The sequence below is a fragment of the Mustela nigripes genome, chromosome 13 (assembly GCF_022355385.1).
Source record: "Mustela nigripes isolate SB6536 chromosome 13, MUSNIG.SB6536, whole genome shotgun sequence".
Classification (NCBI taxonomy): domain Eukaryota; kingdom Metazoa; phylum Chordata; class Mammalia; order Carnivora; family Mustelidae; genus Mustela; species Mustela nigripes.
In genome coordinates this window covers 116,742,955-116,760,734 of record NC_081569.1, presented here as the reverse complement: position 1 = coordinate 116,760,734, position 17,780 = coordinate 116,742,955, and the positions used below count along the sequence as shown (strand labels likewise).

Sequence of the window (17,780 nt, the reverse complement as noted above, 5' to 3'; positions counted from 1 at the left end):
CCAGGCCTCTGTGCCCACAAACGCTGATATTGATTGCCCGGGCCCGAGTCCCAGACAACAGAGGAGAGATGGGAAAGGTGAATTCCCATGGGACAGTCAGGGGGCCCTCCCAGCGCCTAGGGCTGACCTGGCCAGGGCAGGTGCCCCGTGCACACCGCTTCCCACCCCAGGAACAGCCTAAACCCCTTGGCTCTGTGGGCTTTCACCAACGACACGGGCCATGGGTCCATTTAAAAATCGTTTTATTATTAACATCATCTTCCCATTTAGCCAAGTGTCTGTCATGTATAAGGAATGTCGGTAAATATTCCATTTGAAGCTTCTTTGTACATATTTCCATCGATAAATAAACTCTGAATTCACATAAAAAAGTTAAACTTAAATAGCTCCTATTTCCTTCTCTTGTAACAGGCATATATTGGTGAAATAGAAACATTCTCACATCAGGCTTTGCTCTAAGTGAGGACAGGAATTCACACGGTGTAGTTACTGACAACAAAACCAAGAGATCGTCAGCTGGTGTCCTGGCTTGGACTAGGACTGAGGTGGGAAATGGAAAATTCACATTTGGTTTCCAGGCGGAGGTTGGGGCGGGGATGGTAGGGGAGGAGAGTCTACAGCTCTGATAAAAATAATCTGCTCTGCCACTGAATTTTACTTTTGAATATATTCGTCTACATTTGCTGATTAAGTCCATTATCATTTGACTTTAAAACGCAGCTGTCGACTAACAAAATATGGCACATAATCCATTTTGAACAATGTCAGTAGGTTCAGAAACTATCACCGGGCTGGTCAGCACAACAACAGAAATGCACGTGGAGAGAGCAATGGACCGGGGCTCGTTCGCTTAGCTCAGTGTGGCCAGTCGCACGCTCCTCCATGGCCTTGGTGCGGGGGGCGCCCGGGGCGGAGGGGGGGCCTGGGGGCCTTAGCGGCAGTGAGGCTGGCAGGCGCCTGCTCAGAGCACCCGGGGGATGATGGTGAAGGGCACGGCTGGGCTGCTGGCCTCCAGCTCCAGGGCTGTCAGGAAGCACTCGGTGGCCGCTGCGTCGTTGCCCTGGGCTTGCAGGACCTCGCCCAGCCCGTTCCAGACCTCGTGGGCTGTCGAGTTCACCTGCACCGCATCCCGGAGGATCTTCTCCGCTAGACTGTAGCGGCCCAGCTGATGAAGGATCAGGGCCTGCAGGTGTCGGGGAGACAGACAGACAGTCAGAGGGACTCTGTAGCTCTAGGCTCTTACCTGTCCTTGAGCTCCTGCACGCTTCCGGGAGGCGGGCATAGATCTCTACTGGGCTGGCACACAGGGTAAGTTCAAGCTCCTCCTGTGCTTGTGGGCAATCATTCCAACAGTCGCTTGAACTACATATGAAGTGGCCCGTGTTTGGCCATTTTGAAAGATAAAAAACCGGCAATTTCACATGGTTCGGGTGAGTACTTAATGCCCAGGAGTGAACCCGTCAGGATGGCCAGTCTGTACTGACCCCATGGGCTGCTGCGCTGGGCATTCTGGCTGCTAATAGTTTTTCTTTTCTTTTTTTAAAGTAATTATTTATTTATCTGACAGAGACACAGCGAGAATGGGAACACAAGCAGGGGAAGTGGGAGAGGGGAGAAGCAGGCTTCCTACTGAGCAGGGGGTCTGATGTGGGGCTTGATCCCAGGACCCCGGGATCATGACCTGAGCCGAAGGCAGATGCTTAAGGACTGAGCCATCCAGGCACCCCGTTAATGGTTTTTCTAACCTAGAGAAACATCATTTGTGGCATTGCTGGTGGTCATGGTTAGAACACAACTTTTTTTCATTGCCCCTGCCTTTACTGCACCCTGCTCACCTCAAGCACAGCTGTCGTCTTACACAGCTTTATTTTAATTGTTTCTAAGATTGATTTTAGAGAAAGAGAAAGAGAGAAAGAGCGGGAGCAGGGGGAGGGGCAGAGGGAGAGAATCTCAAGCAGACTCCACGCGTCACTTGGAGCCCGATATGGGGGCTCCATCTCATGACCCTGGGATCATGACCTGGGCTGAAATCAAGAGTTAGACACTTAACGGACTGAACCACCCAGGTGCCTCCATTTTACACAGTTTTAATTAGGATGTAGGTGTTGGTCGCCAAATATTTTGCCATAACCCTGTTTCCGAGTCGTGCATCCCTACGACTGATGGGTTCGCCCCCTTTCATCCAACGATGGACTTTCATTTACTCAGTCTTTCCCTTGCGGGGCTGACCCTGAGGTTGCACCCACTCCCTTTGCTAAATCACACCAAGAAGAACATCTTTCCAGAAGCACCCCTGCACCCTGACAGAATGGCGTATTTCAAAGCAGTGACAGGGAGAGAGAGGGTCAGCTGGCTCGTGTCCAGCCCAGAAGAGACCCACGTAGGTTCCCGTCTCCCGAGATCCAGAGCAACTACTTAACGGAGTGGAACTGAACATGTCAATTCTCTGAAAGGATGATTTTCAGAGCTTTGAAGTGACAAAAACAAAACAACCCCCCCCCCCCAAAAAACCCAACACTCAAGTTCAACGAATCCAATTAAAATAAAAACTTCTCTTCAAAGAAAAAAATGTCCGAAGTTAAAGAACTGTCTAGACAGTTGTGATTGCAGATGCACAGCTGTCCTCTAAAAGGTGCAGACAAAGACATGGAAAGTATGTAACCCCGACTGTTGGTAAAGAGATGCAGGTTTCAATAAGGAACGTTCTGTGCTTATGAGACCAGCAGCGGACTGCACTGTCATGCTGATGTGAGAGCGGGGGGCAGGGGACCGACCCCTGACACTCTGCTTATGGCTCCAAGAGGGACACGACCCTGTGGGGATATAATCTGCAGGGTATTTGGAGAACCTAAAAAGAGGTATATCCTCTGGCCCAGTCAGGCCACTTTGGGGGAAATTTGCTCTAAAAGGAGAATCTCCAAATGGTTGTCAAGCTGGTTCCACGGAGCCCCTGTCCAGGGCTTCCATGAGGGTGACCCAGGTGGAGTGCAAGGCCTGTGGCGCCACAGCCAAGCAGAAGCAGGACCCCAGGGCAGGGGAACTGTGTGCCGAGAGCAGGGACAGATGTCCAGCACAGACCTGGCTTCCTGGCCGGACGATGGATGGTGACAATAGAGGACACATTCCCATCTGGCTGCGAGGCCCGCTTCTGTTGCTGTGGACAAAGATCCCGCAGTCGAGGAGCGCCTATCACATGGTGGGGAGATCTCCCCATGCACTCCCCCATTTTGTGGGTGAGTCAACTACGGCTCCTCCAGGCTGAGTCCCCGGCCCCGGGCGCCAGGCCAGCTACTACGGTGCTAGGCTAGAACCCTCATATGCTAACTCTTAGGGCCTGCATGAAATCCATTTCGGTGTAGAGTCCTGGTGGGGGAGGGAGGAGTAAGTAGGCACCTCCATCTCCTGGAGGGGTGCTGTCCCCACTCTGGCCCTCCCTCAGACACACTTGGGAGAGCTCGGTGCCCACTTCTCAATCATAGCGGCCATGCAGAGAGAACAGGACTTCCCTAGGAGGTGTGCAACAGGACTTGAAAGTCAACGAGCTCCTGCCTCTTTTCTTCCAGGGGAGGTCATCAGCTTGAGCTCACTCCAGAACCTTCCCATTCAACCAAAAGAGAAGTAAGAGGTGGGAGGGGGTTCTGGGCAGTGGCAGGAGCAGAGTCATGACCATGACAAGAGTCGCCCTACCCCACTTCTTTGAGATGTGACTTTGTCCCTGCATCACATTATTGAATACACAACCCTTTTCTGAGTGGCCCTACCACCCACGCTGGGTGTGCTGGGCAAAAGGGTGATGAGGGACAAGCCCCCTGGGGAGATGGAAAGAGGCATCCCTGGTTTCTTGGCTGAAGGCTGAGAACAGAATTTAGGTCCTGCTAGGCTCTGCCACAAAGCCAGGCCTGCACTCTTTTCCGCCTCTACAAGGAGTGTTTTCTCCCCATCAGCCATGAGGCTAGGCACATGTACTTGGCTCAGCTCACATTCCCACTGCTTTAGATACAAAGAGACAAGGTTCAGCAGACCAAGGGTCTTGGCCAAGGTCACAGGGCCAATGAGTATGGAGCTGCAGGCCAACCTAGGCCTGCCTGAGGCCAAAAGCCCCGTGCTCCCCTCTACACCTTCCTACCCGCTCACCGGCTCACTGCTGCCTCTGTCCCTTTAAGAGAGGAGCCTGGAGCCCCTGGGGCACTAACCCAGTTACATCTGAGCAACAGCTAATGGGCATCTACTGGGTGGGTCTTCCCTTTTATTTCTCCAACCATGGATCGCTGGCTCTGCTCCTGCCCAAGCTTGTGATCCAGGCGTGGTTCCTCTCCAGGGGATGCCTGGAGATCATCCTGCATATTCACTCAAGGGCTAGGAGGGCTCCTTGTCCTTTAGTGGGCCACAGCCAGGCTGTGATCTTGAGGCTTGGGATGGATGTAGGTGCCAAAGGACTGCAGGGTTTTGTTAGCCAGAAAATGGGCCCAACGGCAAGTGGTGACCCAGGAGGGCCAAGGCCTGGGCCCAGCAAGACCCAGAGGTCATTACTCTCAGCAGCAGTGACCTGACCCACCCTGCTGGAGTGCGGACAAGGACACCAGCCTTTTTGCATGGTGTAGAACATGGCAGGTTGCTGAATCTGGCTAAAGCTTATCCTGGGGGCTCCAGGGTATACAGCAGGGGCCAAGCCTACCCACCCGAAAAATGCCTGCAGAGAACCAGCCCACAGGCTAATCTGACTTAGCACCCTCCATATTGGGCAGCTGGGGATCTTCATGTTCTCTAGGGTTCTAGGGTTCCCATGGGCTTGGAAATTTCCAGCCCATATACCTGGACTTATATTCCTAATGTAGGAACAGGCTATCCTTTCCAGATGACCTTGAAGCTTCCTGAGCAATCTGTTTAGTGGAATTAATTCCTAAAGCTGGAGCTGCTCAGGGAGACATCAGACGCTTGCCAGGGGCTGCCAGCTCAGGCTTGGCAAGGGAATGAAAAATCAGCCTCTGCCCAGTGCCCCAGCAAGCAAGAGCCGCTCAGAAATCAGTCACATAATGGGATCAACCAGGACAAGCTCCGGCTGGGGTCTGAGCCATTGCTGGCAGGTTGGCTAGAGGTGGGCTGGGACCTGGCTGTCAGCCCCCTCCACCAAGCCCCGGTGAGCTGTGAGAGGCCCTCCTTGGCTTTGTGGTGCTCTTATGCACTAGAACCCTGACACCTTAAAAAAAAAAAAAAAAAAAAAAAGAATCCCGACACCTTTTCCAATTCTATGCGCCCTGCTTCCTCTCTTCTCCAACTATCAAAGGCCTGACTCCTGAGGCTTGAATTTGACTATTCTTACTCCTGGCTGGATCTTACTGTAGTACAGACCCCAGAAAGCCCATGCATTTCTGCAGGATGCATCCCCCAGCCCCCTTCCACCTCTCTGTTCAAAGCCCTATTGATTGCCATTCCCTCAAGATCCCAGGCCACACTGCACCTCCCCGGCCCCTGACCTTAGGCAAGACTACCCAGAGGCTTGGGTCTGGCTCCCAGCCCCCAGGCTGAAAGGAAACAGAGATTTCCAGGACTGACATATTTCAAGACCAGAATAACCCACCTTCTGCCCCATATCAAAATCCCCAACCCCACTGAGTGACTGTCCAGATCCTGGCCACGTAATGGGGATAGAGAGGAGGCCAAGGAGCAAGGCTGCTCTGGAAGCTTGGGGTCCCGTGCAAATCCTAACGAGACCGGGCGACAGCTGCATGCCAGGCGCTGGGCTGTGCCAAGGACCTAAGACCCTTGGCGGCAGGGAGTGGCCTAGCTTGAGACGTGAACTCGCATGGTTCATGCCTGCTCCTCGCACCAGATCGTTTCCTTCCCCGGGAGAGGCTGTGCAAACAGGCTCCCCGCCTTCTCCACCCTGGCGTTCCTGAACCCTACAGGTGAGGAGCCAGCAGGGCTGGCCTTCCTGGAGGAGGGGAGCCTCCCACAGGTATCTTATTTGTCCCTTTGGACACAAATGAAGACAGCCTCCCAAGCTGGTGATTATTATAATCAGGTGTTCTGTACAAACGAGATCTTGGTGCTGTACCAAATTGGAAGTAAGGGAGGAAATTAAACCTGTTATTTCAAAAGAGACAAAATGGACTTGGCTAATTTGAGGACAATTAGCCTCTTCCTCACTCATGTCCTGCGTGCGTGCGTATATGAGAGAGAGAGAGAGAGAGAATTGATGCCTGAGGACTGAGGACCTTGCCACATGCCATGGACAGGCTTCCTGCTCCAGCCTTGGGTCCGGTGACCTAGAGCAAAGGCTATAGGACCAAAGCCCCCCTGGGAGACTTCAGGCATTCCCTGTGATGCTCTGCGCAAGTGCCAAGTGAGCCCTTGGCTGGGCTCAAGGGCATGTCGCAGACCACTGCTGGTCCCTGGAGGGGGATGGGCACCGAGAGATAACATCCCTGCAAGGAAGCGTCCTTCCCGAGCGTCGAGCTGCCTCTGAAAAGCAGTCTTGCAAGCTCAGCTCTAGCTGGGGATCAAGCAGCGGTTTGGTTGTAGCTCTCACATTTCCCAGGCGGGATGTTCCAGAAATCAAACCCTGGGTAGCAGGGTGGGGACGGGTGATCCCTCATGCTTGCCCTGCTTCAAGGGGTTCCTGCCGCGGACCCCACCTATGGGCGCCCCTCTCGGCTTCTGGAGCAGAGGCCAGCAGCTGCCCTTGCCATGGCAGAGCTGGCCTGGGTTTTGCAGAGGCCGTTGGACCTACCAAGGCCGGGGTGGGGGAGGTCGTCCCCCTTGGTGGGACTTCTGTTGTTAGGACCCTGGGACTGTGATGGCAGCTAAAGCAAAGTGCATTTCCCCAGCCTGTCACCCTTTGGGACAATGACAGAGCTGCCGGGCTGGCTGAAGCCTGGGCATGGCTGTGCTGGCCAGAGACGGCTTGTCGCTGGGGGGTCAGGACCCAGGTGAAGGGTTCGAAAGATCTCTGGCACCGGCCAGAGGATCCGCGCAGCACAGGGGAAAGGCCTGGCATTCTCTTAGAGAGTTCGGAGTGGAGGTTAAGAGTGTGGCCTGAGGCTCCCTGGGACAGGGTGTGTACCAGCTCCACCAGTGACCTGGACGACTTCTGGGTCCCAGACGTTTTGTCTGTCTAAAGGGAACAACTTCTAACTCACAGGACAGTCGTGAGGCCCAAATGACAGCAAGTTCGTAAAGTGCTCAGTACACCTCCGGTGAAGGGTCACCTTGATCGGCAGGATGACCATCACCATCAACCTTACCGACTGAGGGGAGGGGACGCTTTTCTGGGATGCCCACGGTTGCAAGACCCTTCACTGCCAGCCCCATGTCCCTCTAGATAGTTCTCAGTAAGAGCAAGGACCATCTGATTCGTCCTTGTACACGCAGCCCCCAGAGGGGGGTGGCACAGAGGAGGTTCCTCGTGTGCGTCTGGTGAACCGATGGAAAGACGGACGAGCGGAGGCGTGGGACACTGTGCGAGGGTGGGGAGGACAGAGGTGGGCATGACTTCCTGCCAGTGCTCTCAACTAGCGTGCGCAGAAGTCCTGGCCTCAGGTCACCCTGTCCACACCGCCATCAGAGCCCGTGCACAGGAGCCTCCTCTGCCTTCGGGGAACATGAGCGATGCAGCTATCTGGGGGAGGGGGGCAGCCCCGCAGGGGAAGGTGCTCTGCTCCCAGTCGGTTGCCACGGCCTCCCCCCCAGGTACTTGGCCACGCACCACAGATCTGACGCTGCTTAAGAAAACCCCAGCACCCTCTGCAGACTCTACTGACTCTCTGGCCGGGCACTCTGGCTCAGATGAGGAAACAGAGGGTCAGAGAGGAAATGAGCCTCGCATAAGGCCAGAATAGGACTAGATCCCTGAAGCGGCCGAGGAGGGGGCCTGGTGTGGTGCCTGCCACGGGGCATGGCCCCGAGTCTGTGACCCCATGTTCTGTACTCTGACTCGGCCCTCAGCCCTCGGGCCCCCGAGACGGAACAGGGGCCTCCTGTGGGCTCCCACTCCTCCCCAGACGTTGTGGGTGGACGGGACTGGAGTGTGCATTAGCTGAAGCAGAAGCATCACTGAGGAAACTAGCACGCTAGCCCCTGAGTCTTGTCAGGATTTGCCTTTTCCTTCCTGAGGATGCAATCCGTCAGACGGGGGCCGGGTGGTAGTGGCTGTGCTCTCAGAGCGATTTTCCTGTCAAACCAAAATATAAATAGCCTGCCAGGCAGGGCCGCCCTGAGAAGGCCACGGGAGCTGAGGGCTCCGCAGAGACCTTCCTGGAGCCGAGGTGGGAAGGCCAGGTGAGGGGCTGCCCACTGCCTCCCTTCCCCGGGCATGGCCCTTTCTTCCCTGAGAGGATCAAAGGCACTGATAGTTCCCAGCACTGGCATTCTGTGGGCGCAGCCGAGGGGGCAGCGGGAGCCCCGCCCTGCTTCCCAACAATGTCTCCAAAAGGAGCTGAAATGGGGCGGGGGCGGGGCTCAGCGTCTCTACCTGGGTTCCGGCAGCTCTGGGGGAGGTCTGGTCTATACCAAGCTCTGTTTTATGTTTCCTTTCTGTGTGTTTTGAGCGTTCAGAAATGCACACTGCCTTGCCAGGGGGCTGAGTGTGTGCGTCCTGGCCAACGACGCTGGCCTTGGAAAGGCCTGCCTAACCAGGCCAGGAGCTCCAAAGGGCTCAGATGCTAGGTGTCCTGGGGGACGCCAAGGTCATCACTGTCCCTATAGCCCTTACACACGTCTGCCAGCCGAACCTCTGGAGGCAGGGGAGGCTCACACACTGCAACTCAGCCCTCTTTGCTCAGTCAGTCAAGAGAGACTTGGGGGTGCCCTGGAGAAGGGCCTCCTGGAGGGTCAGCGGGTCGGAAATCTGGAGTACGGACTGGTATGGAGTTGGTCTTTTCGTTTAGGCCATTTTACTTTGTTCTGGATCAGTTTCCACAAAGGCCTAGGCCCATCGTTCCCTGGAAACTCACGCCCGTCTAACCACAGAGAGCAGGCTCGTGTGTGGCAGCCACGGCCGCTAGCCGGGTTCCAGGTCCCGTCTACCTCACCTGGCCCTCATGCAAAAGCATTCATGAGACCACTTAACCTTTCAAGCAAAGGGCCTTAACATCCTGTACCAAGGACTCGGACTCAAGAGCAGGAAGGAAGAGGCTGAGGGACAAAGGGGAGAGGGAGACATGGGCTGAGCAGCTCCTGGGGAAGGGCCAGTGGCTGGACAGGCTGCACTGAGAAGGGACTCTCTGTGACGAGGAGAGAGGAAGTCAGGCCCCCACGGTAGCTGGCCCTGCTCCAGCTGTGGTGGGGCCAGCGGGGGGTACTACAGCAGTGTGTTCTCCAGTCTGCAGCTGGGCAGGCCTGGGGGCTGAGGGCAGGACAGACAACCCCTGGAGGCCTTCCCTTGCGGTGTGCTGTGAATTGGAGCTAAGGATTCCAGAACGGGGGAAGCAAAGACCCCAGCCCTTCCATTCCCTCCACCCAGGGAATGACCAGACATGCCTGAGAGGCTGTCTGCATCTCTGTTCACTCAGGATATCTGACGGCTGTGGGAGGCTGTGCTCCCCCGGGGCCCCTTTTCCAGGTCAAATGCTTTATTTGAAGAAATATGCCTTCTGGAGACCAGGCCTTTCTAGCATTGAACTCAACTCGGAAGGAAACAAAACTCAATTTTCTCCAAACCTCTTAAGCCAGCAGCCAACCATCCACGGAAGCAAAGCTTTTCGGGGTGAGGAGGGGGCTCAGGCCTCTGCTTTATGACGCACAAGCTCCTGCTGCAGTCTCTGACTGGCAGCCTCCCACTGTGGCTTACTCCCTCCAGTGACGGGGAGCTCACCACTACCCCGGGCAGCCCACACCATTAGTGGGCAGTATGAACTGTCAGTTAAAAATGTGAAGCCCTAATTAGGCTTTTTGTCTAATTCCCACTCTGATATTCATTGAGTCCTCTGGAGTCATGTGGAAAAGGTCCCCTCCCCTCCCCTTTTCACCAGACAGTCCTTCAGGATGTGAAGAAAGCTTCCAGAATCACATACACGCATGCACACGCAGTCCAGGGCGTTAGAGGAACGGTAAACGCAGGCCGCCCTCGCCCCCCCCCCCCACCTCACTGAACTCTGCCACTGAGCACAGCCCCCCAAGGACGAGCCATCAGGCTCCAAGACAGTGTGAGTGTGGCTTTCCTTTTCGTAAAGCGGGTGACTGGCAGCATCTTTTCAAAGCCGTCTCTCCTCCAGAATGGTTAGGAATATTCTGGAGAAGCTAATTTTGCAAATAGAAGCGCGACAGGCTGTCAGGCAGGAAGCATGCCAGCAGTGAGAAATGGGGGCAGTGCGGCCGGAAGCCAAAGGGCCTGCCCAGCCTCGCATGGATTTCACGCAGAAATCCCAATTTGGCCCCAAATTTCCTCCGGCCTCATTTCTTTGAAACTGGGTACTTCAGTGTTGGTGCCAAAATATCCACGTGCTGCGGCGGCTTGTAGAGGACACTCGCTGGGGATCACTGGGACCTTGAGGGAGGGACACAGCCAGCCTGCCAGCAGCTTCTGAGCACCAGCGACCCCCAGCCTGGCCCTGCCGAGGAAACGTGTCTGGGGCGTGGTTGGGGTGGCTGAGAGGAGCGCAGATGTATTCCCCAGAGGGCTGGCACTCCGCCCAGATCACGGACTGGGCTCAGGAACAGCACCCGGGTCCCAGGCTGTGTGGGTCTGTTGGGTTGACGATAACCACAAGTGCTTCTGGCTCGTTCCTCCCTTCCATAAACTTCACGAGCACCTGTGGATGTTCCGACCCCAGTACGCTGAGGGCTGGGAGCTCAGTGGCATAGACTGTCACTCTGGTCTTGTGCCCTGCCCTCTCTGAGCCAGACAGGGCCGAGTGCCCCTGTGGGGGCCCAGCATCTAGAACAGGAAGGCCTGCTGGAAGGAGGAGAAGGCAGGACATCTTCAAAGACATAAAACGCCCTTTTCTTAACAAATGAGAAAACTGGAGCTCAGAGTCGGGGTGGCTGGCTCACGGCCACATAGCTACTCTAGCCTCTAAAAGCTTCATGTGGACGGGCCTGTGGGCAGTCACAGCTGCGAAGGGCCTTATTGATGACAGAGACATGAGAAAACGGTCCTGGGCGGGCAAGCACCTGGCTCAGTCACCCAGCTTGAGGGAGGCCAAGTTGGGTCTTGGGTTCCAAAGGGCTAGCTCAGGGCTCCTTCTCTAGGTCAGGGGACCAGGGTCTCTGGAGGGTGGTGGGCATTTAGGGGACCAAGAGACACATTCTAAGACGACTTCTTGGGGTTAGCTGGCTCTGGGCGGAGCTGCTGGGAAGCAATCCTCTTTGGGGGAGAAGTTCTGGGGATGTGACTTTCCTGGCCAGTTCCATCAGCCTGCCTGGGCTCTGCAGGTCCCTCTCCCAGGTGGTGGCTGCCGCACTCCAGTGGGGTTAGACTGGGGTCTCTCCAGACCTGGGTGAGCACCACGGGAGCTCGCTTGAGAGGGGCTGACAGGGCTGCTCACAGGGGCATGACAGGAACAAAGCCCACCCTATCCAGAACCCTATGCTGGCAGCCCGGATGGTAGCGCCCCGCCAGCAGTCCCTCCAAGTCTGGACCCTGCTGTGCGGAGGAGGACAGCCCAGCCCAGCTCCCTGCCATTCGGCCTGCTCTGCTCATCCTATAACTAACTGCCTCTTCTGTAACGCCTGCTGGTGCTGATACCATTTAGGAAACTGGTCACCCTCCAAATCAGAGATGGGGTACTCTGTGCCCTCAGCAGTAACCCCCACCCTAACTAGAACCCACTATCTAGCACTCTGACTCCCTTTCTTTACTTGCCCTTTGGAAGGGATGGTGTGAAGGTTTTGTTAGTCAGGAACAACAATGTTGGAGCCCCTATTGGACTTCAGCATTGTAAAGGCTAACAAGGCATCTGCCTCCTCCCTGGAAACCTCTCCAAGGCAGCCTGTGAGCTGCTCCCTCTCGGTCCCAAGCACAGTCCCCACCCCCAGCCCTGGGGGGTGAATCACTCTGATCTGCATGCTAATACCCTGCGGCCAAACACTGCTTCAGGCAGGCCCTTGGAGACCAGGCCAAGGGCAACGGGGGAATCTCCCCCAATCTGGTGGGGTGAGCTCTCTTCTCCTCTCCATGGCAGCCCAGGGCAAGGCTCACACAAATTCCACGAACACGGCACAGAAACCCTGGCATCAGCGCCTCTACAGGTCCGCACGGCGCACTGACCTAAGTGAAGAAACATCAGGCCAGGCTGGTCCGGCACATAAGGACACCAGCGGGAAGGTCTGCCTCTGTGCAGCTCAGGTTGAGCACCCTGACGAGGGCAGAGAAGGGGACAGGAGGAAGCCCTGGGGTCCCCAGAAACATACAGGGATGATGGGCATCCTCCTTACTCTGACGCTTGGGTCAGTTCTTGGTAAAATTCCAGATGATTCTCCACCTGCCCCCCCCCCCCCCCCCACCAATTTGCCATTTAAACTGCATGCCCGTTGTTGCAGTATTCGCTCCGAGGCTCCGCGTGGATGTGAATATTAGCTAAGTCTACTTCGATGAGAGAGAGCCACAGCTGGCCCTCGTGCTGTGGGACCAGCCATATCCCAGCCAGCATCTTCTGTGGGTGCAAACACGGCTCCCCTCGCTCGTACTGGCTCGTACTTTTCCATCGGTAATGGGCAAGAGACTCCTGTTGACTTATTTCTACATCTCCCAGGCTGACTTATTTATTTATTTTTATCTACTTTCCCCAGCAACGAGTCAGGCAGGGACAACGGCACAGGGCGGCCTGGAAGTCAGCGCCTCCCCACGGTGGAAAGTTTGAGCTAATCACTCCCTGGAGGCCGAGGCCCAGTCTTCCAACCCTCTGGGAGGCTGCTGCTTCCCCAGGTGGGTGTGGGAGGATGGCGTTCCACCCCAGCCAGTGAGGTGTGGGCCACGGGGAAGCTCTGAGTGAACTTCAGGCCCAGCTTTGCCCCGGAGTCCCGGGACCCTGGCTTCCACAGGTGAGAAGGGCAGCGCAGGCAGACGATTTGCTCCCCGTGAAGTGATGGAGATGGGCAGGCGCGGAGGGAGAGACGACCCAGAGCTCTGGTGGGGCAACGTGTCTGACAGGCCCCAGCTGGAGGTTCTCTACCCTCTGGAGAATAGCCACACATGTTCCCCCACAGCGCTGAGCTGAGGGCTTGCTGGGAGCCAGAGCTCCGGGCCAGAGCATGGGAGAGTCCTAGAAACCCCTGTCCCATTCCTGAGGTCAGGGGCTGGGTGTCCTTCCCAGTGACCCTGACAGACCCTCATCAGGCCTGGGTTGGTGGGGGCAAGGGGAATGTGTCACGCCTTTCACTGGGGTGTCACTGCACTTCTTTCTGACCACTTATCACCAAACATGGCAAAAGCCTGTCCCAGTTACTCCCACGGAGAAGTCCTGGCTTTCCCTGGAGTAGAAGCACAGGCTGGGGGGCCTCCTGCCAGTTGGTGCGGGGCGCACAGCCTCCAGCCTGCTCCGCGGCCCAGCCCCAAGCACCCAGCTTGGGCAGGAGCTTCTCTCTGCCTCACTTTTCCAGTGTGGAACACAAAGCGGTGGAGCACGTGCTCGAGATGACAAGTCTCGGGTTTGGTAAAATCTTTCTCCACCAAGTAATTTGGGGGTCACCTAATGCACCTCTGGTTTCAGAACTTGAGCGTCAACTAGAGAAACAAGCAGAAAATGCTATAGGGTAGCATCTCTTTCCGCAGCCTGTGGGGAAGACTGCTCACAGCATACCAGGAAAGGACAGGGTGGGGGGCCTTTCTGGAGGAGGAGAGGCCGACACAGGCCCGGGCAGTGGCCCTGGGATCCCGGTTTCCCTTGGCGCTGAGTTGGCCGGGGCACTGTGGGGCGCTGGGCCACGCCACGTGGCTTCTGACACTTGAAAGGCAGCCATGGCTGGCAACACCTTGACCCAGTGTGGGCAAGTGTCAGAAGATGAGCTCACTGGCAGTACCGACGACCACTGGATTTATAGGAAACCCTGAAAACTCAAGAAGCCAGCAGTGCAGAGGGCAAGGGCTATCAGCTGCTGGACTGTGCCAGGGCCTTGGGGACTCATCTCCATAACCCTGTGTGGTCTTGGAACCCAGTGGACCCTCATTGATGACAGGAGCATGGGTGTCCTTCTCCCAGCCATGAGCCTATTGTCCCCCGCCAGTCCAGGCCTGGGTCCACTAGAAGGACCTGAACACCTCGCCTGGCCACCGTGCCAGCCTGCAGCTCTGGGCCAGGTGCACCTCTGTCTGGGTGGTGGGGTGGCAGGTGTGCTCCTCAGCTGGGCCGGCCAGCAAGGCTTCCAGACCCCAACCCTGAAGGCCACCTGGGGACGCAGGCTCATCTGGGCTCCACGGAGCACACAGGCTCCACCAGCAGCTGCGAGGATGACACAGAGCCAGGGTGCACCCTAGGTCTGAGCGTTCAACAGGCTCTGCTAGGGGCCTCTGCTCCCCCACACCCCATGGCCCTGCCCTGGCAACGCCATGCCACTGCTAGAGACAAACAGTTCTCTTGACGACGCGCTGGGACACAAACGCTGCTGATTCACTACCTGCCACGGGGGACGCGGTCACTTTGGCAAGCGCCTTCCCCATCCCTGCCAGGGTCTGGCACCAGCTCTTTTTTCCACGTTGAAACAGAAACAAACAAAAATGATAAGATAATTCTGATGGAGAGAGGACTGCAATCAATAAGCCTTGGAAAAATTTTTTCCACAAATGACATGAGAACCTAACAACACAGAATGCAGGCAGCAAGGCAGGGCCCGGGGCTCACTGGGCAGTGCTCCTGCTCTGCCCTGACTGCCCCCCATTCCGATCCTCATGGCATCCACCAGAGCCGAGAGACGCTACCATCGAGTGAGAGAAGAAAATAGGCAGTTTGCTCAGAAATGGGGAATTTTACTCCTGGGCCTTTGCCAAGATTTTCTCCCTGGGGGCCCCAGACCTTGTCCCTGGACTGGAACAGTGACAATGGCAGACGGGCTGGGGACTTGCGGGGAGCAGCTGCTGGCAGGGAACCGCATGGCTGCTGCGGAAATGGGACAGGGACTCAGCCTGGCACTTTCTTTTCCAACACAATTGAGCTCTTATCACTGGCCACTTCAATATGGAACAAATCAGCATCAAGATTAGAGTCATTTCCTCTGAAATCCCCCAGCAGCCCTAAAGGGAAGAGCACGGGCATGCGCCCACTCCCCAGGACAGAGGTTCTTGGGGCTGACTGAACGCACACTGGCCACCTGCTCTTGGGTGGGCCTGGCCAGTGAGGAGCATCGAGCCTCCTCCCAAGCCACAGGCCCACGCGCAGAGCTCCAGACCCATCTGAGAGGGCCTGCAAACGTTAGCAACAGCAAGTATGGCCCTCGAGGTGCAGCACGCAGGCCTTCCATGCCACATGGATTTAGGAAAGGGTAATGCTAAACGCTGCTCCCTGGTGTCCATAGACGTGGCTGCTTGCAGCAGGGGGTGACCTGCTCGGGGGGCTGCGGCTGCAAAGGGCTGAGGGGATGAGGCCTCAGCCTCCCTGCCCCCCACCTGGGCACCCCCAGCTCTCCGTACTACCTTCTCCTTATCTCAACGAGTGAGGAAGAGTAGAACGGTGGGGAGGCCTAATGTCCGTCCCCACGGCCTCTGGGCAACCTCTTCACTTCACCCATGATTCTCGAAGCCACACTGTTTTGCGAGGAGGAAGGCCAAGAAGACTGGCAGCTGCTGGGTAGACCTGATGTTCCAGGCAGGTGCTCAGAACCATGTTCGACCTTGACGACAGTTCTGTTAGGGTGGAATTTCTACTTTTGAGTGACAGAGGTTAAATAACATGTCCAAAGCCATACAAATTGCCAACGAATGAATGCATGGTAGAGCTAGTGTTCGAATGGAGGTCTTTTTGTTTCAAACTACGGTCCCCTTCCTGCCACCTGCCCGGGCAATTCTGTGTCTCGCTCTTTCTCCCCCGAGCCTCCGCTTAGCTGTTCTGTTTCTCTCTAGAGGGACAAGGTGAGCTCCACTGTGTCTGTGCCACGAGCACCCTCCACCCCGGATGTCCTGAGTCAGGGACACTGGTGTTCTTCTGTGCTGATACCCTCTTGCTCCCTCTCCTCTGCATCCTCTTTCCCTCACGAAACCATCTAGATCTGTGAGTCCAGTGGCGTTCTGGTATACTGGCTCTCTGAAAGAAACGAAAAGGCCCTGATGTGGAGTGCTTGCCAGTTTCCATGGTATAAATACTCCCGCCATGGCTGGTTTCGAGCTCCCCATGACGTCACTGCAGGCAGGGCTGGGGAAAGAGAAGAGCGGGCTTGCCGGCGCCGCGCACCGCCTGCACCTGCTAACGGGCGGGAGCTGCAGAAGGCCCAGGCACAGCGGTGGGGGGGACCACGGATGACGCAAGGGACGCTGGTGCCATACAATCCACCCAGTTTGTTGGCCAAGCATGCTGCTACCTTGACGGCTGGGGGGCAGGGGGCAGCACAAAAGCTCTTCAGGGTTAAAGGAGGCGGACAGGGAGAAAAGAGAGATGTTTTCTACGGTGATCGAGTAGCTTGACTGGGGGAGGGCTGAGAGCATCTGGGGAACCATGCTCTCAAACACCTCTGACATCCGGGAAAATGGGGCTGGGGGCTTTGTCTTCTCCCAGTTAGTCTCCAAAAAAATCACTCAGCAATACAGCGCTTTGAGCCCACTTTCCCTAAAGCCGATTTTCTCGTCAGCTGGGCTGCGTCCCATGTCATCCTTGCTGGTGGGTGTGTGGGCGTTGGCGCCATGGTGGGGGGTGGCTGGAGGGGGCTGCTGTCGGCAAGAAGGATGGGGCTGTAGCCGGCTTTCTTTAATCATTCCACAGGCAGAAGCAGATGTGTCACCTCTGTGCAAGATGCCAGGCAGCAGGTAAAAGAATTTAACAGCTTGTGGGAGTTCTAATTAGATTGCCAATTATAACTCCATTGACCTGCCTGGCTTTGAAAGGCCTGGAAAAAAAATGCATGTTGTCCTTAGGAAGAGGCAGATTCTGCTTCTAGTTTGTTCTGGGAGATCCCTGCGGGGATGGCTTGCTTGCACTTTGGTTCTAGCCCCATGCCTCTGTCTGGACTCCCGCTGCCCTGATGCAGAGGATGAGAGAAAATCTGCGGGGACTCGGATCCCTACAGGCGAGGGGCCGGTTTTTGCACTAGGCATGCTTTGCTCCTTTATTTGTGAAGAAAGACTCAGCATTGTGTGCCACAGGCTCCCCGGTGGGTGGGCCAGCAGTTTCTGCTTCCTTTTGGAAGGACATCAGCCAGCATTGCAATTAATGGATCTAATCAAGACTGACCTCTTGGGGGGCCTGCGTGGCTCAGTCAGTTAAGCAGCTGTCTTTGGCTCAGGTCATGATCTCAGGGTTCTGGGATCGAGCCCCATATGGGGCTCCCTGCTCAGCTGGGAGCATGCTTCTCTCTCTCCTCCCAACTTTTGCTCTCTCACTCGCGCGTGCACGCTCTCTCTCTCTCAAATAAATAACATCTTAAGAAAAAAAAAAAAGACTGATCTCTTGGCAAGGGCAGATCCCAGGCTATGTGGAGATTACTTGCCGGAATGGTCACTGTTGTCATCAGCCTGGGTCACCCCCCCTCCCCAGGGGCGCTGGCACCTGGCAGGAGAATCAGGTCCCCAACAGACATGACAGGGGATGTTACACATTCCTCCGAGGAACTATGGCAAGTATTCACTGTGAGACACCATGAGAGCCCTGGCTCACACAGGGGATCACATCTGATTCTCCCATCATCATTCCTCGTCATGGAGG

The 17,780-nt window shown here is 56.1% G+C and overlaps 1 protein-coding gene across 5 annotated transcripts in view; it reads right to left on the bottom strand.

The window, feature by feature from the left end:
- Positions 1–225: 225 nt before the first annotated feature.
- Positions 226–17,780, bottom strand: part of TTC7B (tetratricopeptide repeat domain 7B) — a 246,124-nt gene continuing 228,569 nt past the window's right edge. For all 5 annotated transcript variants that reach the window (XM_059373525.1, XM_059373527.1, XM_059373526.1 and 2 more), the window contains one exon: positions 226–1,183. In XM_059373525.1, coding sequence (XP_059229508.1) covers positions 962–1,183 — 222 coding nt within the window. In that variant the 3' untranslated portion in view covers positions 226–961. The remainder of the gene's footprint in view (positions 1,184–17,780) is intronic.